At 38.3% G+C, this 21915-nt stretch overlaps 1 protein-coding gene across 1 annotated transcript in view; it reads left to right on the top strand.

Annotated features, from left to right (window-relative positions):
• colec12 (collectin subfamily member 12) overlaps positions 1-21915 on the top strand; it is a 95850-nt gene that overhangs the window by 57599 nt on the left and 16336 nt on the right. Inside the window, exons 3-4 of the mRNA XM_008108650.3 lie at positions 18167-18289; positions 21480-21578. Of these exons, the coding sequence (XP_008106857.2) occupies positions 18167-18289; positions 21480-21578 (222 nt within the window). The remainder of the gene's footprint in view (positions 1-18166; positions 18290-21479; positions 21579-21915) is intronic.

Raw genomic sequence — 21915 nt, 5'->3', positions numbered from 1 at the left:
TGCTATGATTATAAATATTGTTGTAAAGGGAATGCTAGGGTAATAAAAGAAAGACCCCTAAAAATAGAGTTGCTACTGGAAGCTGTTTGATACTTACCTGATTCCTCCCTTACTTCAGTGTGAATTTAATTTTCTTTAACAGTAGGTAAAAACAACAACAAAAAGTAGGTACAGTAGAGTCTCAGTTATCCAGAATTTGCTTATCCAATGTTCTGGATTATCCAGTGCAGTCTGCCTTTTAGTAGTCAATGTTTTTGTAGTCAATGTTTTCAATACATTGTGATGTTTTGGTGCTAAATTCATAAATACAGTAATTACTACATAGCGTTACTGAGCATTGAACTGGTTTCTCTGTCAAATTTGTTGTAAAACATGATGTTTTGGTGCTTAATTTGTAAAATCATAATGTAATTTGATGTTTAATAGGCTTTTCTTTAATCCCTCCTTATTATCCAACATTTTCACTTATCCAACATTTTGCCAGCCCGTTTATGTTGGATAAGTGAGACTCTACTGTATTTGATATGACATTCTGAAAGCTGAAGACATGAAAAAATATGTTCCCTTTACTTCTGTGTGTATGTAATTGTGACTATGTAATTGTGATCCCAACATGTCGAGAGAAGAACTGGTTATATATGCCTAAGAAAATGCATGTAACAGATGAAAAAGATCACTATGTTCAGTATTTGAAAAGAGTCCAATATCCCATTCCTTAGTAAAGCCATATGTCTGTAATGTATCCAGAATGGGATGTTTGCTCTTAAACCAGATTCTGTTTTCATATAAACTATCGCGAAGTCTTCCAAGGACTTCCATAGGAACAGCCACAAGCCTGTACTGTTTATGCTTTGATTATTTGCTATATTTAATACTATGTTCTTTAACTGGCTTTAATTTTATGGGTATTTAAATTATATTTTTAACTTTGGTATATTTTAGCCATGTTTCCTTTAACTGTTGTAAGGCACTTTGGGTCCTAGACTAGGAATCATCATCATCTATTCTTATTCCCAAGTCCTTCTCCCAACTGATACTTTGAGGGAAGAAGGAGGTTGGGCAGACTGAGAAATCAGCAGCAGATGTATCCCCCTTGACACACCACCAAACAATACAGCAAATGTGACAGCCTCACAGGGGCCAAAATGCTGGCCATTGTGATATTTCAAGGCCAGAATTTCAGAAGCTGAAACTATTTGTCTTACAAGATGCACTTTCACGTCTCACAAGATGTGGCCTTAGGTGCAGTTGTTGAAAATAGGGGAAAGTATATAACTGGGAGCAGCTGGGTCATTGAGGGAGATCGCTGGACAAATTTTGGCTATTGCTATGGCCAGATCAACTATGCCAAACCTAGTAATACCACTGAATTATGCCAAAGCAGGTCAGGGATAGGACTCAAATGACTAGAAAACTTGCAGTATGGTTAAGCAGTCTAATGTCTCACAATTCCAAAAGAGAGATGGTGAACTCTCTCATTTCTGCCAAATGATATTTCTCCCACACCCCCTCTGCCAACTGGAATCTCAGATTTGTTGTGCTGTTTTTGATTTCTAAATCTAGGTGAACATCTGTGCACACCAAATTTCACTTGCTATTGGGGCTTTCTGTCTCTAGACAAAGGCGTGCTTATGAGTGTGCTGTCCATTTGCAGCATCCATGCATGAAAAGGCCAGGGGTTACCATATTGATTTGCTTAATGTATTAAGGTAAAGGTTTCCCCTCGACGTTAAGTCTAGTCGTGTCTGACTCTGGGGGTTGATGCTCATCTCCATTTCTAAGCCGAAGAGCTGCCGTTGTCCGTAGACGCCTCCAAGGTCATGTGGTCGGCATCACTTCATGGAGTACTGTTACATTTCCGCCAGAGCGGAACCTATTGATCTAATCACATTTGCATTTTTCGAACTGCTAGGTTGGCAAAAGGTCAGGCTAATAGCGGGAGCTCACCCCGCTCCCCGGATTCGAACCATTGACCCTTAGGTCAGCAAGTTCAGGAGTTCAGCAGTTTAACCCACTGCACCACTCAGGGCTCCTTAACGTATTAACTCGCTGTTTTTGTTATTGTGTTGTGTTCCTTCAACTTGCTTCTGACTTGTGGAGATCCCAAGACACGTTATTTTCTTGTCAATATTTGTTTGGGGGTTGACGGTGCCTTTCTTTGAAGCTCCAAGAATGTGACTTCCAAATGAGCTTCCATGGCCAAGTGGAGAACTGAACTATGGTTCTGGAGACCAGGTTTCAAATTCCTTCTCATCTATGGTTTGGGTGACCTTGGGGAAGTCATACTTTCTGAACTTTAAGGAAGGCAAATCTTTTCAAGAAAATCACCTTAGAGTTTGGGTTATGACAGTGATAGCAGTTCATTGATTGCTTTTTCCATTATCTCCCACAATTGACTATGATACGTAGGGCCAGTTGGAAATCCAATCCATTTGGAAGAGCCTATGTTCTTCCATCTTTGTGATAGGATGCTGTCTTCCAAATACTGAAGTAACAACAACAGTTCTTGTCATCTATTCTACGTGCAGACCTTATGCGTGGAATACCTGTTTTTAAAATATTATAACGTGGAAGACAAGCCTGTAGATTTAACTGGAAGTAATAGGCCAAGTGTAGCCTTCTATGTTGACTTTTCACTTTTGTTGCCACCTTATGATGGCCCAGTCACAACATTGCCATGAGTCAAAGCTTCAGCAAGCAGAAGAGATTCTACATATAGCTGCCAATTCATCTGCTCGCCTAGTCCTCCTTTCCCCTTCCCTCTCTTCCACTGTTTGTATCTATCTGCCTTTTGACTCTAAGAATAGTACTTTGAAGTTCTTCACAATGTTTTTCCTATTGGCCTCTTCATAAAGTACTTCTTTTTTCTCCTTTGCCTTTTTGAATCTATCATATCCTTACTAACGTTTGGGCTGCCTGCTTCTTAAGTTTCCCTACTTTCTGGAGTTTCTTTCCAGTTTCCATCTAACTCTTGCAAATCATATTCATTCAGACCAAACCTGACAGCATTTCTTTCCCTCATGGAGGTTGATCTGCAACTGCTTTGAGCCCCTGAGCAACTGAACAGCTTGTGCTGTCAGATAACATGCCAAACATTGCCTTCAAGATTTAAAGCTTTAGGCACAACATAATCTTAATTCTGTTTTATTAATGAACCCTGAACAAATAATTTAACACATAATAAAACTGTGGTCCAAATTATGTAGACTGATCATTGAAATGGTAGATGGATTCCTCCCATGGGAAGGCTTGAATGCTTTTCCATCATTGCAGTTCTGCGGTTGTTTTTGTGGCGAGAGTCAAACATTTCACTAGAATTTAATTCAGGACCTATATATGTTTTATTAAACATGATAGGAACGTAAATGGACTTGGAAAAAATCTGCTGATTCAGAGGCACGGAGCATTGTTTAAATAGTGTAAGATGAGATAAAGCAAAAGGTCACGACTCCAATGTTTATAACTCCACCATTTACCCCAAGCATATAAATTACTACCAGACTGTTAATGGCTTTCAACAATGCCAAGGCATTTTGGACCGAAAGGCATTTTGGAATAATGTATAGTATTCTGTATACTATAAACAGAGGGCTAACAAATCACAGTCATAGCTTGCTATTTGTTGTTTTTGCAATCTTTTCCCAAACTCCTAAGAACCATTCCTAGCAAACAAACAAAGCCACAGGAATGACGACAGTTGGGAAATATAAACTGATGTGGTTGCGGTTTCTCTCAGAGGACCAGTGGCTTGTATTAGTAGAACAGCTCTTCCATGTCACTAAAATTGTGTGTCAGTCTTTCTATTATAACCCTAAACTTCTGTGAAAAAAATGCAATTTATAAAAGTTACAGAAAAAGTTATGGAAAAACAATTGAAATTATAATAGCAGCCTTACAATTTTCATGTAATTTGTCACACACAGGGTGAAAGATAAATGATAGCTGGAGAAAGAAAAATAGTATATATAGAGGGCTGTTTAGTCTAGTTCCAGGTCCCCCCATGGATACCAATATCCACAGATGCTCAAGTCTTGTTCCATACAGTAGCATAGTGAAATATGTAGGAGTTGCGGTGGTGCAGTGGGTTAAACTCTTGTGAACTGCTGACCTGAAGGTTGGATTGCTGACCTGAAGGTTGCCGGTTTGAATCTGAAAGATGGGGTGAGCTTCCATCTGTCAGCTCTAGCTTGCAGGGACATGAGAGAAGCCTCCCAGTAACACATCCAGGAGTCCCCTGAGCAACATCTCTGTAGACGGCCAATTCTCTCACACGAGAAGTGACTTGCAGTATGTTCTCAAATAGTAAAATATACTCCCATATACAAAATGGTGAAATCAAGGTTTGCTTGTTGGGTTTTTAAAAAGTATTTTAAGCTGTGGATAGTTAAACCCATGAATGCAAAATCTGTTGATATGGTGGCTGATTGTATTCATTTCTATGAACAATGGCACTATGGGTTTCTGTTTCTGCCATACTACTAAGTCTGTAAAATCTAGATATCTAAAAATTGATATACATGATAATGGAACGCTCAAGCTGTGCACTTCAAGTTTATTTAGTTTTAAAATGTGTTAATTTTAATAAATTTATTTTTAATAAATTAAAATACAGCCGCAACCTTCAATATCATATTATGTCACCAGATCGTAGACATCCCTAATCACAACATAGGAAATGTGAATTAACATTTCAAGTACAGACTATTCCCACATGAGGATGTGGAAAACTTTATGACAATAATAGGGTTTAAATCTGATGATTGCGCATGTGTTTATAGAACTTTACTTCTATATCAGATGTTTTCTAAAGATTGGACATCATATATATAAGTTTAGATTCAATGTGCTACATACTGCTGTTACTCCAGCTGCAGTTAAGAAATACAGTAGTCTCGCTTATCCAACATAAACGGGCCGTCAGAACGTTGGATAAGTAAAAATGTTAAATAATAAGGAGGGATTAAGGAAAAGCCTATTAAACATCAAATTATGTTATTATTTTACAAATTAAGCACCAAAACATCATGTTTTACAACAAATTAAAAGAAAAAGTGGTTCAATATACGGTAACGTTATGTAGTAATTAATTACTGTATTTACGAATTTAGCACCAAAACATCGCAATGTATTGAAAGCATTGACCACAAAAACACTGACTACTAAAAGACAGATTGCGTTGGATAATACAGAATGTTGGATAAGCGAAAGTTGGATAAGTGAGACTCTGCTGTACAGGAATTCCATAGCTGCATGAGAAGAAACTATCTATACTGGTAGAAGTCACTTTTTCAAACAAAGGGTTCCCTACTCAAAGAGTAGGAAGAAAAAAGTTGCAGGAAGTGTTAGAAGAGTAACACTTAACATTGAAGAGTGAAGAATGCCTCAGGGCCCTTCCAGGCAGGCCCTATATCACAGGAACTGATCCCAGATTTTGTGCTTTAAACTGGATTATATGTCTGCACTGCCAGACAATCTGGGATAAACAGAAAACCTGGGACCAGATCCTGTGATATAGGGCCTGCCTGGAAGGGCCTTCAAATAGATTAGATTAGCACACTGAGTAACTTTCCTGTCTTGGAATGGAGTTCCTGTAATAAAGCCTTTATTTGTTTCTCCAAGCTATTGGTATCCTTGCAACTTAATCAGGATCTCTAATCGCTGCACATATTCTCATCCAGGAAGAAGCTGATGTTTTACCATAATGATGTTTACTTCTGAGTAAAGGCACCAGGAAGCCCAAGTGGAGGAGGGGTAATCCAGATTTTACTTTGGATTTTAGAAGGAGTTATTCAAGGTGCTGATTCTATTTTGGATTCAGTAGCCTGGACAACTCCTTCAAATTCATGCCACAACCCAAAGCAGATTAACTGCCCTATGACATAAGAGCCACCAGCTTCCATGGTAAAGAGATTAAGATCCAGGGTCATGCTAGCCAATCTCCTCTTGGGTAGCACATTTCCCCTTCTTTGTAGCCCCACATCCCTCCAAATTGCCTCAGATTTCTGCAACAGGGCTACTTGGCAGAGGAGCAATATGACACTATCTTATTGGTGGATGGACATTGTTGAATATAATCCACTGCAAGATTTTGTCAACAGGAATGGGACTGCCAAATTTTAAGGAAGAATACATCAATGTACTGTCTGGAATTGCCATTTTAATTCCTTTTGCAGAGGCAAGTGGAAAGCTATGACACAGCACTGTTAAAGAGCGTTGTGCAGAAACAGTTTAAGATTCTATAACTTTAGATGTGACACAGACTGCTTGGAAAAATTGCAGTTCCTAACAGTGGATTACACATTTGCTTCTTTAAATTCACCTATATGTGTATGTGTTAGTAGGTAAAATAATTTAGTTGGGAGGTTTCACCCAATTCAGAGAAGTAACATTATGTGAATTTGGTATTATCGTGTTATTTTGCAAAGTAAGAAGGATATGCATGCTACTGTCCTGAGATTTTAATACTTGCTCTTCTCTCCTTTCCCTCTCTCTTACACATACACATTTTTATACAGTAGAGTCTCACTTATCCAACGTAAACGGGCCGGCAGAATGTTGGATAAGCGAATATGTTGGATAATAAGGAGAGATTAAGAAAAGGCCTATTAAACATCAAATTAGGTTATGATTTTACAAATTAAGCACCAAAACATCATGTTATACAACAAATTTTAAAGAAAAAGTAGTTCAATACACAGTAATGCTATGTAGTAATTGCTGTATTTACGAATTTAGCACCAAGATATCATGATGTATTGAAAACATTGACTACAAAAATGCGTTGGATAATCCAGAATGTTGGATAAGTGAGTGTTGGATAAGTAAGACTCTACTGTATCGATTTGTTGACAGTGCACATTTCTATTTCTGTTTGAGGTTGTTAATATGTTCTTTTATAAAATGAAAGTAGCTGGGAGGTCTGTCTGTTGAGGTAATGATTTTAATTGATGGAATTATGGGCGGAACCAACTAGAAGCTTATGTCAACACCGACACAGGGACAGACACAGACACACATTCTTTTGGAAGCGGGGGGGCACCTGTCATTTCCAAAGTCAGAAGGACTGTGAAATAATATTCAAGCTTTTATAAGCTTAGATATTTGATGGAAGTGCACAGAGTTGACTGACAGGCCCTCTGAGTGTCATTAATGATTCCTTCATGAGTCCATTTCAAGGCCAAGGTGCAACTTTATGGCACAGTTTGACACTCTAGGACAGGTCATCTTGGTTAAAAAGTTGTAAAGGGATTAAAACTGATGGTGGAGGAAGACCCCCGAGACAAAATTCTTGGCAGTTTTCTACTTCATGCAGAGTTGCTTCAGGTCACAGGGGTCCTGTAAATAGCCAAGTAATGGCTGGTTCCTCAGCAGGCATAGCCATGTGGTTTGAGTTTGCAAAATGATTCAGAAGCATGCTGTGAGATAGCTACTGATAACAAGCAGATGTGAAGCATGCTTTTCGAGAGGTGGGGGACGTAAGAAGGGGAGCTGCAGTAGATGTTTGTTAAGTCTGATTTTAGTAGGCATGATATAATTCCCAAAGTAAATCCTTTTGGCATTGGTGTAAGATTGCGGGATACAGAGAGCATATTCAAGGGAAACATTGTAAATGCTTTTGGCACTGGTATATGCTTTAGATATAGATATGACATATTCGAGAGGAAATGTAGTGTCACTTTCCTGCACATCTACAATTTCAGAAATTGTATATGGGTACACAGTTCTTTATGATCCTATCTCAAAAACAAACAAAAAGCCGTTCTTCATTGATTTCATAAACAAGATTATATACATTGTATTATGCTTGTGGTCTAAATATTAGAGTGATTTGATAATATACTTGCACACTGATTTTGTAAAATGTAAAAGATTGAAATTCCATTCTGATCCTACTTAATTTTATTCATAGGAAAGTTTCCAAACATGACCTAAACTGCCTCATGGAGCAACCATCTTTAGTGTTACAGGTTGGAGCTACTGTACACTACATTGATGCTATGCTGAAGTCCCACAATATGTTGGCTTACATGTTATGAAAGCAATACTTTGCTTCACATGATATAAATTGTATATATGGAGTTTGTTTCCAAAAGGAGCAAAATCCATCTGAACAAATTTTACAGGACACACACACAAAAAAACCAAGCTGAAGATATGCATTATTTTGCTTTAGAGTGCCATTTTCTAAGCGCTGTACCAATTGTTTTGATACATTTTGATAGTTTTGATCTGTGCAGAATATTCTATTCCTTGCCAACAATGCACTGCCACCTATAACTTATTTTTCAATTTCTTATGGATTTGTTACATCTTAGAAACAAGCTCCACATATGTGGGCACCTCGGTGTAGTTTGGAACCGTGCTGTACATCAGGGCTGAGAACCATGAGGCTCACCAAATATAGCAGGCTTCACCATCACAACCAATATTGGGAACTGCAGTACAATAACAGCGTATGGACAGTAGAGATATGTGCGAACATTTTCCTTCGCTTCCTTAATGTTATCGTTTCGTTTCAACCATTCATGTACACAAAACAAATTATGACATTTTTATAGGAAACGAGAGGCGACATGAAAATGAAAGCCACACAGTCATTGTGTTTGCTTTTGTTTTCCTTTCGTTTCTGCCCCATAACAATAAGCAGGTACTGACTTAGTGCTGCTTTCCTATTACAGCTGATGTGTACCAATTGCTGTTAATAATTATATATAGCTACTTTGGGAATCTAAGCTGAATCTGTTGTAGCCCAGCCTCCATCTGAGCTGTCAGGTGAGCCTGAGGTTGGGCCCTTTCAGCCTGTGATTGTCCCTGCACCTGCCTTGCCAGAGGACTCTGGGTTTGGGCCTGAGATGCAGCCAGAGTTTGTCCCAGTGGATTCTGGGATCAGAGGCAGAATGGGTGCAAGTAGGCAGTTTGAACCACATTCCTCAAAGCAGTCAAGGTCGGATCTCCTGGTGCCAAATGGACATTCCAGTTCGGATGCTGGAAGTGATAAAGCCAAGAGGGATAATGAGCTTGACAGGAGGAGAGCGATAACAGTTGAAAAAAGAAAAGAAGTATTTAGGAGGAGTAGGTGTTTGCTTTTGAAACGAAATGGTGAGCAATCTTTTCATGAGATGGGACCTTGAATTTCCCGTAAGAAGGTTTGCTTTCTTTGACACAGTCAGAAGTGGTAACGTTGCAAATCCAAGAAGGAAGATCTTTGCTTCGTGTGTATTTCTGCAGCCTTGTATCTTGATTCCAGTCCCAGCCTTGCTTGTTCCTGTGTTTCCAATTGAATGTTCCAGTATTTTGCAGTTTGGATTTTTGTTCCAGCCAAGACCCTTGCCTTGTGTTCCAGCTTGGACTCTATACCTTGGACTAAACTTGGAGTCTTGTCCCTGCATTCCAGTGTTGCTTTCTGTGTTTCCAGCTTAATTCATGTCTTGGATTAATCCTTGAAGTCTTGTTTCGACTATTCATGATATCTTTTGTGGGACTTAATTTGATATCTAGTTTGGACTATGTTCTTTGAGTGATTTTTATAGACTCTTGCTTCAAGATTTTCTAGTACGTTGTTCTTGTGGATTTAAACCCATTTTATTGACTCTGAACTATAATTTGCTATTGCTTGCATATAATCTTCAATAAATAGCTTGCTTGCTTATATTCTGGGGCTCCAGTGTGGTTTTGCCTAGGGGTGCAACAGAGTCTGGGACAGAAATGCCTCCACATTACATCTGATGGTATTCAGTACCAATTGGTATCCTCTCTCTCTCTCTCTCTCTCTCTCTCTCTCTCTCTCTCTCTCTCTCTCTCTCTCTCTCTCTCTCTCTCTCTCTATCTATCTATATATATATATATATATATATACCTTCCTTGCTTAGTTTTTCCAATATACCTCATAACCACTGAGGATGCCTGCCAAAGATGTGGGCAAAACATCAGGAGAGAATGCTTCTGGAACATGGCCATACAGCCCAAAAGATTCACAACAACCCAGCCTGAAATACAATTTCTAACAATGATCAGACATTTCAACATTTCTTTAAATTGCTGTTTCTTTTCCAGAATATGTCTAACATGCAATATCCTTTGGGAGGATAACCTCAAACAGCAACATATGTTTGTAGTTTTGTTACTAAGGAACATAGTTAATACTACTAATGTTTAGAAATAAGATTTTAGCTTTAAAAGAACTCATGACTATCCAGCCAATAAACAATTTATTATTCTTTTAAATACGTCATTTATTGGGACTCTCCCATTCTCTGCAAGCTTTTGTCCATTTCTAACTTCAAGTTTACAGAATGCACCAGATCTGTTATTGTTTTATTAACTAGTGTTCCCTAGGATTCAGGTTCCAGCTGTTCTTATTAGTAGGCATATGCATAGGAATATATAAAATGTGTGTCCTGTGATATATCCAAAAATAACTTTAATGTTAGATTCTTCAGTAAAGATATACCTCATGATACATTTTAGAAGATGTTAAGCTATGGGTTGTAGTGTGTTTTCCAGGCTATATGGCCATGTTCCAGAAGCATTCTCTCCTGACATTTCGCCCACATCCTCAGGGGCTGTGAGGCATACTGGAAAAAACTAAGCAAGGAAGGTTTGTATATCTGTGGAAGGTCCAGGGTGGGAGAAGTAACTCTTGTCTGTTGGAGGCCAGTATTAATGTTTTAATTAATCACCTTGATTAGCATTAATGGCCTTGCCAGATTCATGGCCTGGCTTCTTCCTGCCTGGGGGAATCTTTTGTTCAGAGGTGTTAGCTGCCCCTGATTCATTCATGTCTGGAATTCCTCTGTTTTTAGAGTGTTGTTCCTTCTTTACTGCTCTGATTTTAGAGTTTTTTAGTTTTAGAATTTCCTTATCCAAAATTCCGGAATAATCTAAAAAAAACAAACACGTTTTACTGCCATTCATCAATTTCTGCCTTTAGGCAAAGGGCACTAGTTGTATATCCAAGCATCCACTGACTTTTTCCTCAAGGAGCCCTTGCTCTACCATTGTCTGAAATTTGATAGGGAAATTAAAAGGAGAGCAGGGGGAGAACTCCAGGCCCTGCAGTTCCACTCATCGAAGGCTTCAGTAAAAAGCAAATATCCCAAATGATTCCACGCTTGCCTTCTTCCCAGCCAGTGGAAGCACATGGCATGGTGGGCACCCTGGAAATGAGCTGCAAGGATAAGCATAGAGCAACCCCATAGGATTTCCTCCTTTTTTTCCAACCACTTTACTAAAAGAGCAGAAGATGTACTGACAGTTGGGTAGCCCCTGGGATTTTTGCTTTTTACAAGATCCTTGTGTTAATGGAGTTCCTCCTCCTTTTGCCTTTGTCCCATCATATTTTTGAGGCCCCTTCTACAAAGCTGAATAAAACCCCACATTATCTGATTAGAACTGGGATATATGACAGTGTGGATTCAGATATTCCAGTTCAAAGCAGATATTGTGGGTTATTCTGCCTTGATATTCTGGATTATATGGCTGTGTGGGAGAGTTCTGACAATTGTGGAACAAGGCCTTCTCAAGGAAAAACTCGCTAGGTGTGGGATGAATGACTAACCCCTTCCCCATCCCCCTTCTCTCATTAACTATGTACATAGAAATATAGCTATTCCAAAAATCAAATAAATCTGAAAATGTCTGGTCCTAACATTTTGGATAGGATATACTCAACCTGTATTGGGCAAACAAAGATGGTGCAGAGTTGTTGCTAGTTGCAGTAGACAGCACTAGGCTAGCTAGACAAATAATCTGACCACATCTGTCACAAATTCCTATGTAATTGATACGGCATGCTGCTGCCAGGCTCTTTAATAGCATAAATGTAAAATAACAATTTAAAGGAGAAATGCCATGAGTAATCTTGTGCTGATTATTTAATTTTCTCATTTATAAATCCTCTGTGACTCAAAATCACCCAGGAGACATGAAAAGCAGTATTTGAACACTCTGTATGGGCAACATATGGGAAGGAGGTTCTTGGGAGATGTTTATATGCATTTGAATAGTTTGCACGCTTGGGATGGGGAGGCTTTAATTTGGTTAGCATTTTAATAGAATATCTGCAATTAGCAATTGTCACATTATTATGCAGACGAGAATATAATTATCCCCAGTTTTCGCAGATCCCACATTTTGCAATGAATTTCACAAATCATAAAATGCCCAACAATTGTGTACACAAAGACATATGTTGGGGGAAATTGTACTCATAAGTGTATACACTTTTATATGCTTTTCTTCTAGTGTTTTCATTTTAGCAGGAGGAAAAGATACAAAATCCATCCATTGGGAGAAATACATATTAAATTGTGTTTACTGGGAGAAATGCTTACAAAAATGCCAAACATTTTCAAAGTGATGTGAAAACGAGGAATGCCTTGAAGGAGATCTACTCCTTTGGAGGTTTTAAACAAAGTCTGGATGACCATTTGTTTGGAGCACTTTGTGTATTCCTGTATGGCAGGGTGTTGAACTGAATGTCTATGGAGTCTCTTCCAAAACTATGGTTTTATAATGATGGAAGAACTGCGCTTCAAAAATATAGATATTTTAGAAGCCCAAAGGAACAGAACCATCTATTCTGTGTTTGTGTACGGTTCCCTAGCAGACCAACACAGTTTGTTTTGATTATATTTAACCAAGTTGCACATATTTAAGTCACATAATTTTAGTAGAAGTCAGCTTTTTTTTTTCATGTCAGGAGCTACTTGGGAAACTTCAAGTCACTTCTGGTGTGAGAGAATTGGCTGTCTGCAATGATGTTGCCCAGGGGATGCCTGGATGTTTTGATGTTTTTACCATCCTTGTGGGAGGCTTCCCTCATGTCCCCTCATGGAGCTGGAGCTGATAGAGGGAGCTCATCCACGCTCTCCCCGGGTAGGATTCAAACCGGCAGCCTTCAGGTCAGCAGCCCAACCTTCAAGTCATCAGTCCTGCCAGCACAAGGGTTTACCCACTGCGCCACCAGGGGCTCCTAGAAGACAGCTAAATATGTAATAACATTCATAAACCCATCAAGAGGACTTTAAAGTTTAGTTCCATATTTTCTTACAACTAGGAAAAATGTCTAGATTTCATTTCTTTATAATGGATGGCAATTTGTGATTGACAACACATGTCCTGTTTGAAGAATTATTCCATATTCATAGCCACATGCCTGTCTAATTAAAATATCTTCCCTAAATTAAATGTTGCTTTAATTGCATCCACTTCTTTTGTATTTTTTAAAAAATAGTTTTTAAAAGCTGTAGCTATGGTTTAAATTTGGCAGTATTTGGCTTTTAAAATGATTTAGGATGTCAGTTCAATCTTAGCACATTTCTGTGGCTCGACAATGTTGTGTAACAAATCTATATTTTCTTCAGATTGAAACACGCCAGTCAAAAAGCACCTAATATCTGAGCATTGAGCAATGGGCAGTTCAGACATTCTTGCTTTTGTTTATTTCCCCATGTTGTGCTCAACTTGTCATCTTCTGTCCTTTCAATTAAGAGACTTTATTCTGAATTTAATCACAGAAGAGCATTGTTTAGTGGTTCCATATAATTAAATGACTGTGGCTGTTGAAGTGTATAATTAGAATTTTTAACAATTCATGCTGTAACTCTGACTGACAATGAGCAAGAACAAAGCCATAAGCAAAAAAATGACTGGGTTATACAAATAATTGAGAGACTATGGCCAAACTGGATAATGGGGATTCTTCTCCTCTTGATGAAAAGGTTTGTGTACATTTCATGTAATCAAAAATATTTCTTTTGTTGAAACTCTTCGAGAGAAAGTAATGGCATTCTTTTGGGGCAGTTTATTATGTCAGATCTAGAAGAAAGGAATTATGAAGGGGTAGAGAACATGGCCTGCTGCTTTGGTCAAAGTGTCCTTCATCTGTATGGGTTAAAATACAAATGACTTTCTGAGGCATTGATGGGAAATTGGAATTAAAATCCTCGTGAAACTGAGAAGCATCTATGCTTTTTTCCCAACCTTTTTTTGACCAGGGCCCACTTGACCAGGGACCAATTTGACCTAGGACCACTTTCCAACATTAGTACCAAAAGGGTTACAAATCATTTTTTGGTCAACTTTCTATTTGGTTTGTTTATTTGGGGTGCTAGGTTTGCAAAAGCTGGGGTTAACAGCAGGAGCTCACTCCGTTCCTCAAATTCGAACCACCGACCTTTCGGTCAGCAAGTTCAACAGCTCAGCAGTTTAATCCACTGCGCCACCAGGGGCTCCACAACTTCGGGTATATAGGTATAAAAATCAAACATTTACTGCTAACAATTCAACATTTGTAAGGCTTGCTGAACACAGTAAACTATAGACATTGCATAACAGATTCATGTAAATGTCTAAAACTGCCACTTGATGTTCAAGAAAAAAATCAGGATCCCAGCATTAAGCTAAGGGGACTCTATTTGGTGTTGGGACCCACACTTTAAGAAGCAGCAGTTTAGCCACTATCTTAGATGTTCGGAAGAAGTGTAACTCCAAAAATACTTCAGTGGAATATTCTGAAGCATGGGTGCCTTTAACAGTAACTGACAAAGTTTGGGAAAGTCACATTATAGACTACATCCCTTAGAGATACATCCCAGTGATGACGGATTCTGGGAGCTGTAGTCCAAAAAATAGCTTTTCCACATTAACAGATTCACCGGCATATATTCACTTCTGCAGGTTACTTATATGCATACACATACACACACTGCTCAAATCACTCCTCTAAAGTTTCACAAATGGTTTTGGCTTAGTACAATGGCCTGTCAAAAAGAAAAATGCAAATAAACACACAGTTCTGTTGTACACATCCAGTTTTGATCATGCTGGATCACAGCCATTGTTCAAATAAAAACTAAATGTGGTTTTTTTTCTGTTATTCAGAGACATTAGCTTTCAATAGACTTATCTGGTATCTATTTTCAGAGTACTTCATTCTCTAGAATTAAGGCCTGGCATTGAACCAAATGGTGCCTGTTTTATATGTTTTAGCTTATAAAATCCATAAAGAAAAGATCTGGCAATTACTTTGCTGTCATATAGTCTTAAAGCTTTGAAAGATATAATAAATATAGGAATTACAGGAATCCATCCAAATATGTATCACTTGATAACCCCAGCATTATACACGCTGACAATACAAAACATATTAAGTTAATAACTTCTACAAACTAATGATATGTCAGGTTGTCTTGATTGACCTTGGAGGTGTCTACAGGTTTTTCTCTGACATTAAGTCCAGTCATGTCCGACTCTGAGGATTGGTGCTCATCTCCATTTCTAAGCCGAAGAGCCGCCATTGCCTGTAGACACCTCCGAGGTCATGTGGCTGGCATGACTGCATGGAGTGCCGTTACCTTTCCACTGGAGCGGTACCTATTGATCTACTCACATTGGCATGTTTTCGAACTGCTAGGTTGGCAGAAGCTGGGGCTTACAGCAGGCGCTCAATCCGCTCCCCAGTTTTGAACCTGCAACTTTCAGTCTGCAAGTTCAGCAGCTCGGTGCTTTAACATGCTGCACCATCAGGGGCTCATGCTCTGGGGTGTAGCACAGTGTATAGTTCACTCAGCACAGTATATAGTTCACTCATAGAGTATTCTATGTCACCCTTTTTCCAAGATTTTCTTTTTCACTCAGATGACTGTTCCATTGATTCAGTGGACCTCTTCAAATTAGGACTATTAGATTTAGGCATAAATCATCTCTCAGTTTTGTTTTATGTTATAGTGATGGGTTTTTTCCCCCATCTCAGCTAGTAAACTAAGTCTCACAGATAATTCTTAACAATTATATCTACATGGCTGTGTTCAGATATTCAGGTATTCATAGTAATGAGCCTTGAAAGTGAAAGAAATATACCGGTGAGCCTTCTCTTACTGAAAAGAAGAGAAGTTGTCCAGTCTTCAGTAGTGAAACTGTTTGTCTGTAGTTGGAGGGAAAAAATTTGCAGATGGAGACCCCCCACATGAGAACAAAGTCCTCAGTCATTGGAATGTAATACTAGAAAAACAAATACTACAAAGGCTACTAACAGGAGGATGCCTTTCTAGCTTGTTTTTTTGTGTCCATCTTGGCTCCCGGAGAAAGGGGGTCCCCAAAACATGTGTACCAGCTGGATCCCTTTGTACTGGGCTCCAGTCTGTTTAGCCAGATGTCTTCCCAACAGTGACAAAGGAAAAACAGAGCTCTAGTTATAATAAGTCAGGAAACAGAAAAGTGTGTTAAGTGAAAGGAGGCCTATTGTGTCCCATCTGATTTTTATTAGATGTTGTTTAAGTCAGCAATGAGAAATGCGCAACATCCGGAAGTGACCCTGACTCTCTGGTATGCTCAGCCAGTGACAAAAGCCTGGGAGCAGCTCGGCATTAAAGCCATGTGCTCAGATTGCATAACAGTGTGCGCAAACCGTGGAACAGTAACAACAAATGAAAATCTGATGCAGACCAAGCTCAGTTCTGCATGACTTAACATATGACATTTGGTGGAAACTGTATGGAGTACTAATCTTACAATGCTTTAATAAATGGCTTGCTAATGCAACATTAGGAATCTCTTCAAGAACAATATGATTCACAGTGTTCTGTTTTTCTCATAACAAAACAATCACAGAATGAAGGCCTGGACCAGTTGTACATGTTTAAATCCTTACATTTTAATAGGAGGTGAAGGCAGTGAAGAAAATCCAGGACAGGAATATATCATTTTAATAGAAGTAATAACCTTGAGTATATTTTCATCTGTGATAAAAGTGAATACTGCTACCTTGTGTCGTGCTGCAATTTCATTGCTTGTATTTGAACTTAATTCCAAACGATGGCCTCTCATTGAATTCCTTTGTTTCCTTCTCCAAGGATAGCACAATACAATACTTGTTCTTTAGCATAGCCACAGTTTAGTGTATTCTCCAAAGCTAAGTGCCCATAGCTAACCCTGACCACATTTTTTGGCTTCAGGTATAGTAAAAGAAAATTTACTCAGCCATCAATAGATTTTTTTAAAAAAAGAAACTAAACTACATACTATGACAGAGAAGGATTACACTAGCATTAGCATTGTGTACAAAATGCAACAAATGTTTTTAAGAAAGTTGTTTCACCTTCAGTTGTATCAGAAATACTGTTCTGTTCTGAATGTGCGTAGACTATTACCATCTTTTAGATTACTGCACATTGGGATGAATGAGTTCCAATGAAAGAACCAGTTGTAGCAATGGACACAAATATGATTCTGAGCCCTGGAAAGAGAAAAAGACTACAGTTGGCACCCACAGATTCTGCATCCATCTACAGTTTGAAAATATTCCCCAAAAATCCAAAAGACAAAGTTTGATTTTGCCATTTTATATAATGGACATCATTTAACTACAGCACTGTATATAATAGGACTTAAACATCCATAGATTTTTGTATCTGTGGTGGGTCCTAGAATCAAACCACAGTCAATATCAAGGACCCGCTATAATTACCTTTTCCCATCAAATAGCAGAGATCCACTGTTCTACGTCTTAAAAAACCATATATACAGTATTTGATTATATTTCCCAACATGCCTATCCATTGTCTATTTTTAAAGGTGATCAATATAATTCCAGTTATTGTGATGGAAGTCAAGGTGGTGGGTGCACTGGGGGTGGGGTGAGGGGTACAGTGTGGGCGGTGGGCTGTCTACATATGTGTGTGTGTATGTGTTCGTGTGTGTTTGTATGTGTGTATTACAATAAATTATTTTTAAAAATAATTCAAGTTAATAGAACTGCTACATTTTAACAAAACTCCCTTGCCACCATGAATTCACACACAAAAAGGTGAATGCTCATAGAGAGCATAGAGAGAGGAGCAAGACCATCAATTAGGGCCACTATTCTAAGTAATTCTAAACCAGCACATAAGCTGCACTGAAAACAGTGAATCTTCTTTCTACATAACATGCATAGGACTGCATTGTAAATCATCCTACGAAAAGTATTTTTGTTTGTTGTTTCTGTAGATAGTCGTATGAACATCTCTTTCTTTTCAAACTAGCATGTGATATGTTAGAAACTGTAGCATTTGTCTAATTCTAGCCATGTACATACTTGCACTTTTATTTTGGAACAGTTGTCAGAAAGAGCCAAATACAGAAAAGGCACAGAGCCAGTGTTAAAAGTCTTCATTTTCTTTTGCAGGTATTCAAGAAGGAACACAATGCACCAAATGTAAAAGTAACTGGGCGCTGAAGTTTTCCATCATACTCTTGTATATATTATGTGCCTTACTAACAATAACTGTAGCCATTCTGGGATACAAAGGTATGTATCACATATGTGCAATGCTTGTTGCCTTTTAAACAGGATTTCAAGAAAAAGGAAAGAAATCAAATGAATATATTAATTCAACTGTGGTATAATTACGGAACTCTCTATGCTGATGTGTCTATCAGTATTAAAAGTATTATTGTCAAGCATTTGTTAATGAACATTAACTCCATACCATACAAGTATATTAAGTTTTGTGACATTTTTGAAATTACTTTATGTACAAATTCTGTCTACAGTGTAGGACATTAGCGGACGTTTACCATCGATACACCATCAGCTCAGTTGCTACAGCCTTAACCCACAGAAAATATATATGTTCTAGGCCGTGGTTTATGGTAATAGATCCAGTGCCTTATCAAATGCAGAACTCCAAAAAAGAGAATGTTTAAGAAACAATTTTATTATGGTTTGTTGATTTCAAGGTTACTGGCTTACAGGTAAAACAGATTTTCTAATAGCAAAACTGTTTGCAATTGGCTAAGCAGCTATAACGTCATAAAATACGGAGTAAATTAAACTTGTCAACACTATTTAGAGTTCTCATAAACATTCCTTATCCCAAATGCCAGATTTAGGTAATGACTTTTTAAAAATATTGAAATCATCTTAACAGAAAAACATTAAATCTAAACTCCCAGCATCTATGAATTCAACTTAAACATTAGTTTGGATTGTGGAAATCTGTCTTACAAATCTTAGGGACAGTTAACCATGGCTGAAAGGGCACTTTGTTCATAGGGATGGGCAAGCCAGACAAATAGCCTCCAGAGAAAGGAAAATTGATTTGTTCTATGGAAAAATGTGATTCTGGCAATCTCTGGCAATATGGGACACTATAAGAAGGGAGCCGGTGTCACTTTTCTCGCACAGTATTTTCCTTAAGTTCTCTCTGGCCCAGTTATGAAGTCGTTTATAGGATTGGGCAGGTTCTTGTTTGAATAGGCAAATGATATTTTCATCTGTCTGTACCTTGGGACATTTCTAGCACAGAGAGTCCATCATTTAGTCATTAAAGATGATGACCATTGCAGAAACACAGTTGAAGATGCAAAGATTCAAGCGCAGACGTTTTCAGAACTAAACACAGAAACCCTTCTGTTTGGATAGGGTTACAAAATCCATATAATCCCCCTGCTACAACAGCTCCACTTGCTACCAGTCTGTGGCCCCTTTCACACAGTTGAATAAAATCCCACATTATCTGCTTTGTACTGGAATATATGGCAGTGTGGACTCAGATAACCCAGTTCAAAGCAGATATTGTGGGAGTTTCTGCCTTGATATTCTGGGTTATATGGCTGTGTGGAAGGGTTCTGTTTCTGGGTGTAAAACGCTGAACGTAATCTATAAAGCTGTGTATAGCTGAGGTACATGGCTGGTGAGGACATGGGATAGTATTCTCTCTGGATTCTAGGAATCCTTATGGTGTCCAGAATAGTCTTTTAAAATTTTGTTTTAAATGATTTTCAATGGGAATCCTATTTTAATGTTTTCTTTGTATGATTTAACTTTATTTGCAAGCTGCCCTGAATCCCAATTTGGAAAAAAGGCAAGATAATACAAATGTAAATGTTTGGTTGCTATTATTTTCATTGTTCTATAGATAAATCCAGCCATTTCAGGTTCTCTAACATTAATAACCCCTCCAAAAAAATTGTGTTCTTTTCTTCCCATTTGTAAAGACATGTGAATATTTTTGTAAATTATCATTGGAATCTGAGGCAGACCTAATTTTTAGTCATTCCTGATTTACATTGCCAGGGAAAGAAGGAGCAATGAGACTTGTATTCATCTCCATCTTGTGGCAGCAGTGCTGCATGTTCTCAGGCCTCATGTGCTTCCCCCTTTGCTTTCCAGCTGACAGAGGAAATACAAATATTATAAGGCATGATATCCCTAATATGGTAATGAAAACATTTAGGATGGTGGTTTTAATCATGAAATCTAGCGTCATAGAAGGTTGTCCTGCATTAAGTAACTATTATGGGAATCTCAACTGGAATAAAATAAGAATTTCCTAACGTCATGTGCATTGGACAACTTAGTGCACATCTACATTGACACTATGGTGCAGCTTGGATCTTAATCATCTCAGCTGGGTATGATGTTAGTTGAAGTCAAACTACTCTTGAAGCTGCCAGCCTATGGACAGCATTGTAGACAGGGTTTGGAGCAAGATATTGGTTGTTAATTGATCATAACAGAATTCTGACAACTAAAAAATTAGTTTGAATGGCATAAACCTGACATATGTAACTTTCATGCACCAACAAGATACCATTTCATATTATGATCAATGACTGCAGTTTCCCTGACAAGAAATAAAAGATAAAGGTAAAGGTTTCCCCTGGCGTTAAGTCCAGCAGTGATCGACTCTGGGGGTTGGTGCTCATCTCCATTTCTAAGCCAAAGAGCCGGCGTTGTCCATAGACACATCCAAGGTCATGTGGCCAGCATGACTGCATGGAGCACCATTACCTTCCCACCGGAGCGGTACCTATTGATCTACTCACATTTGCATGTTTTCGAACTGCTAGGTTGGCAGGAGCTGGGGCTAATAGCGGGCACTCATTCCGCTCCCAGGATTTTAACCTGGGACCTTTTGGTCCATAAGTTCAGCAGCTCAGCACTTTAACACACTGTGCCACCAGGGGCCCCAACAAGAAATAAAAGCTCCTCTTTATTCACAGAAAAAAAATTAGAATAAAAGTAAATGAAGAGTAGGTATCATTCAAGTGTTGAGACATTGCAATCAATGAGGTATATATGTGCCAAATTCTTAATCCTGAATTTAGTGTAAAAGCACATTTAAACATAATAAAATAGGAACACAACACACACACACCAGCATGTTAAAAAAAGAAATTCCTGCTAGTGGATGAACAGTAGAAGGGGTTCAATGCTATGTATACACCACTCTGTGTATACAGTCTCCACTGGCAATATTAAGAAGTATAAATTTATTGCTCCAGTTTAGATCTGTGAGCCCCATTTAGTTTCAGCAGAGGTACTCACGGTGCACTTTCAAATGATGCTGAAAGGTTCAACTTTGTCTATCAGGTGTTAATGGGGAAGCACTCTGTTCTTGCTTTATTGTGGGTTTTATTGCTGTTAAAGTTTTATAATATTCTACTATTTCATGCAATGAATTGTTACAAAGACATTGTTTTGATTGTTCCAGTTGTAGAAAAAATGGACAATGTTACTGTTGGCCTGGAAAGTTCACATCGAAGATACAATGACAAACTCACAGATGTGGAGAGTGACCTGAAGAAACTGGGTAATTCATACACATTCATACAAAACCAATACATTAATTATTGGTTATTTTTCATTTATTGATTTATCAGGTTTTCTTGATAGTTCATTAAGTATTACTTCAGGCCTTCCGATGTGGTTGCTCCTCTCTTGAGTAAAAACTATGATATTGCAAACATTCCTAGAAAGAAGGAAAATCTTTCTGTCTGTGTGTTGTCGAAGGCTTCTATGGCCAGAATCACAGGGATGTTGTGTGTTTTCCGGGCTGTATGGCCATGTTCCAGAAGTATTCTCTCCTGATGTTTCACCCACATCTATGGCAGGCATCCTCAGAGATTGCAATGAGAGCGACTGGTCTT

Source organism: Anolis carolinensis, chromosome 4 (genome assembly GCF_035594765.1).
Source record: "Anolis carolinensis isolate JA03-04 chromosome 4, rAnoCar3.1.pri, whole genome shotgun sequence".
Lineage (NCBI taxonomy): Eukaryota > Metazoa > Chordata > Lepidosauria > Squamata > Dactyloidae > Anolis > Anolis carolinensis.
Note: the sequence above shows the minus strand (reverse complement) of the source record. Positions and strands in the feature narration are given on the sequence as shown.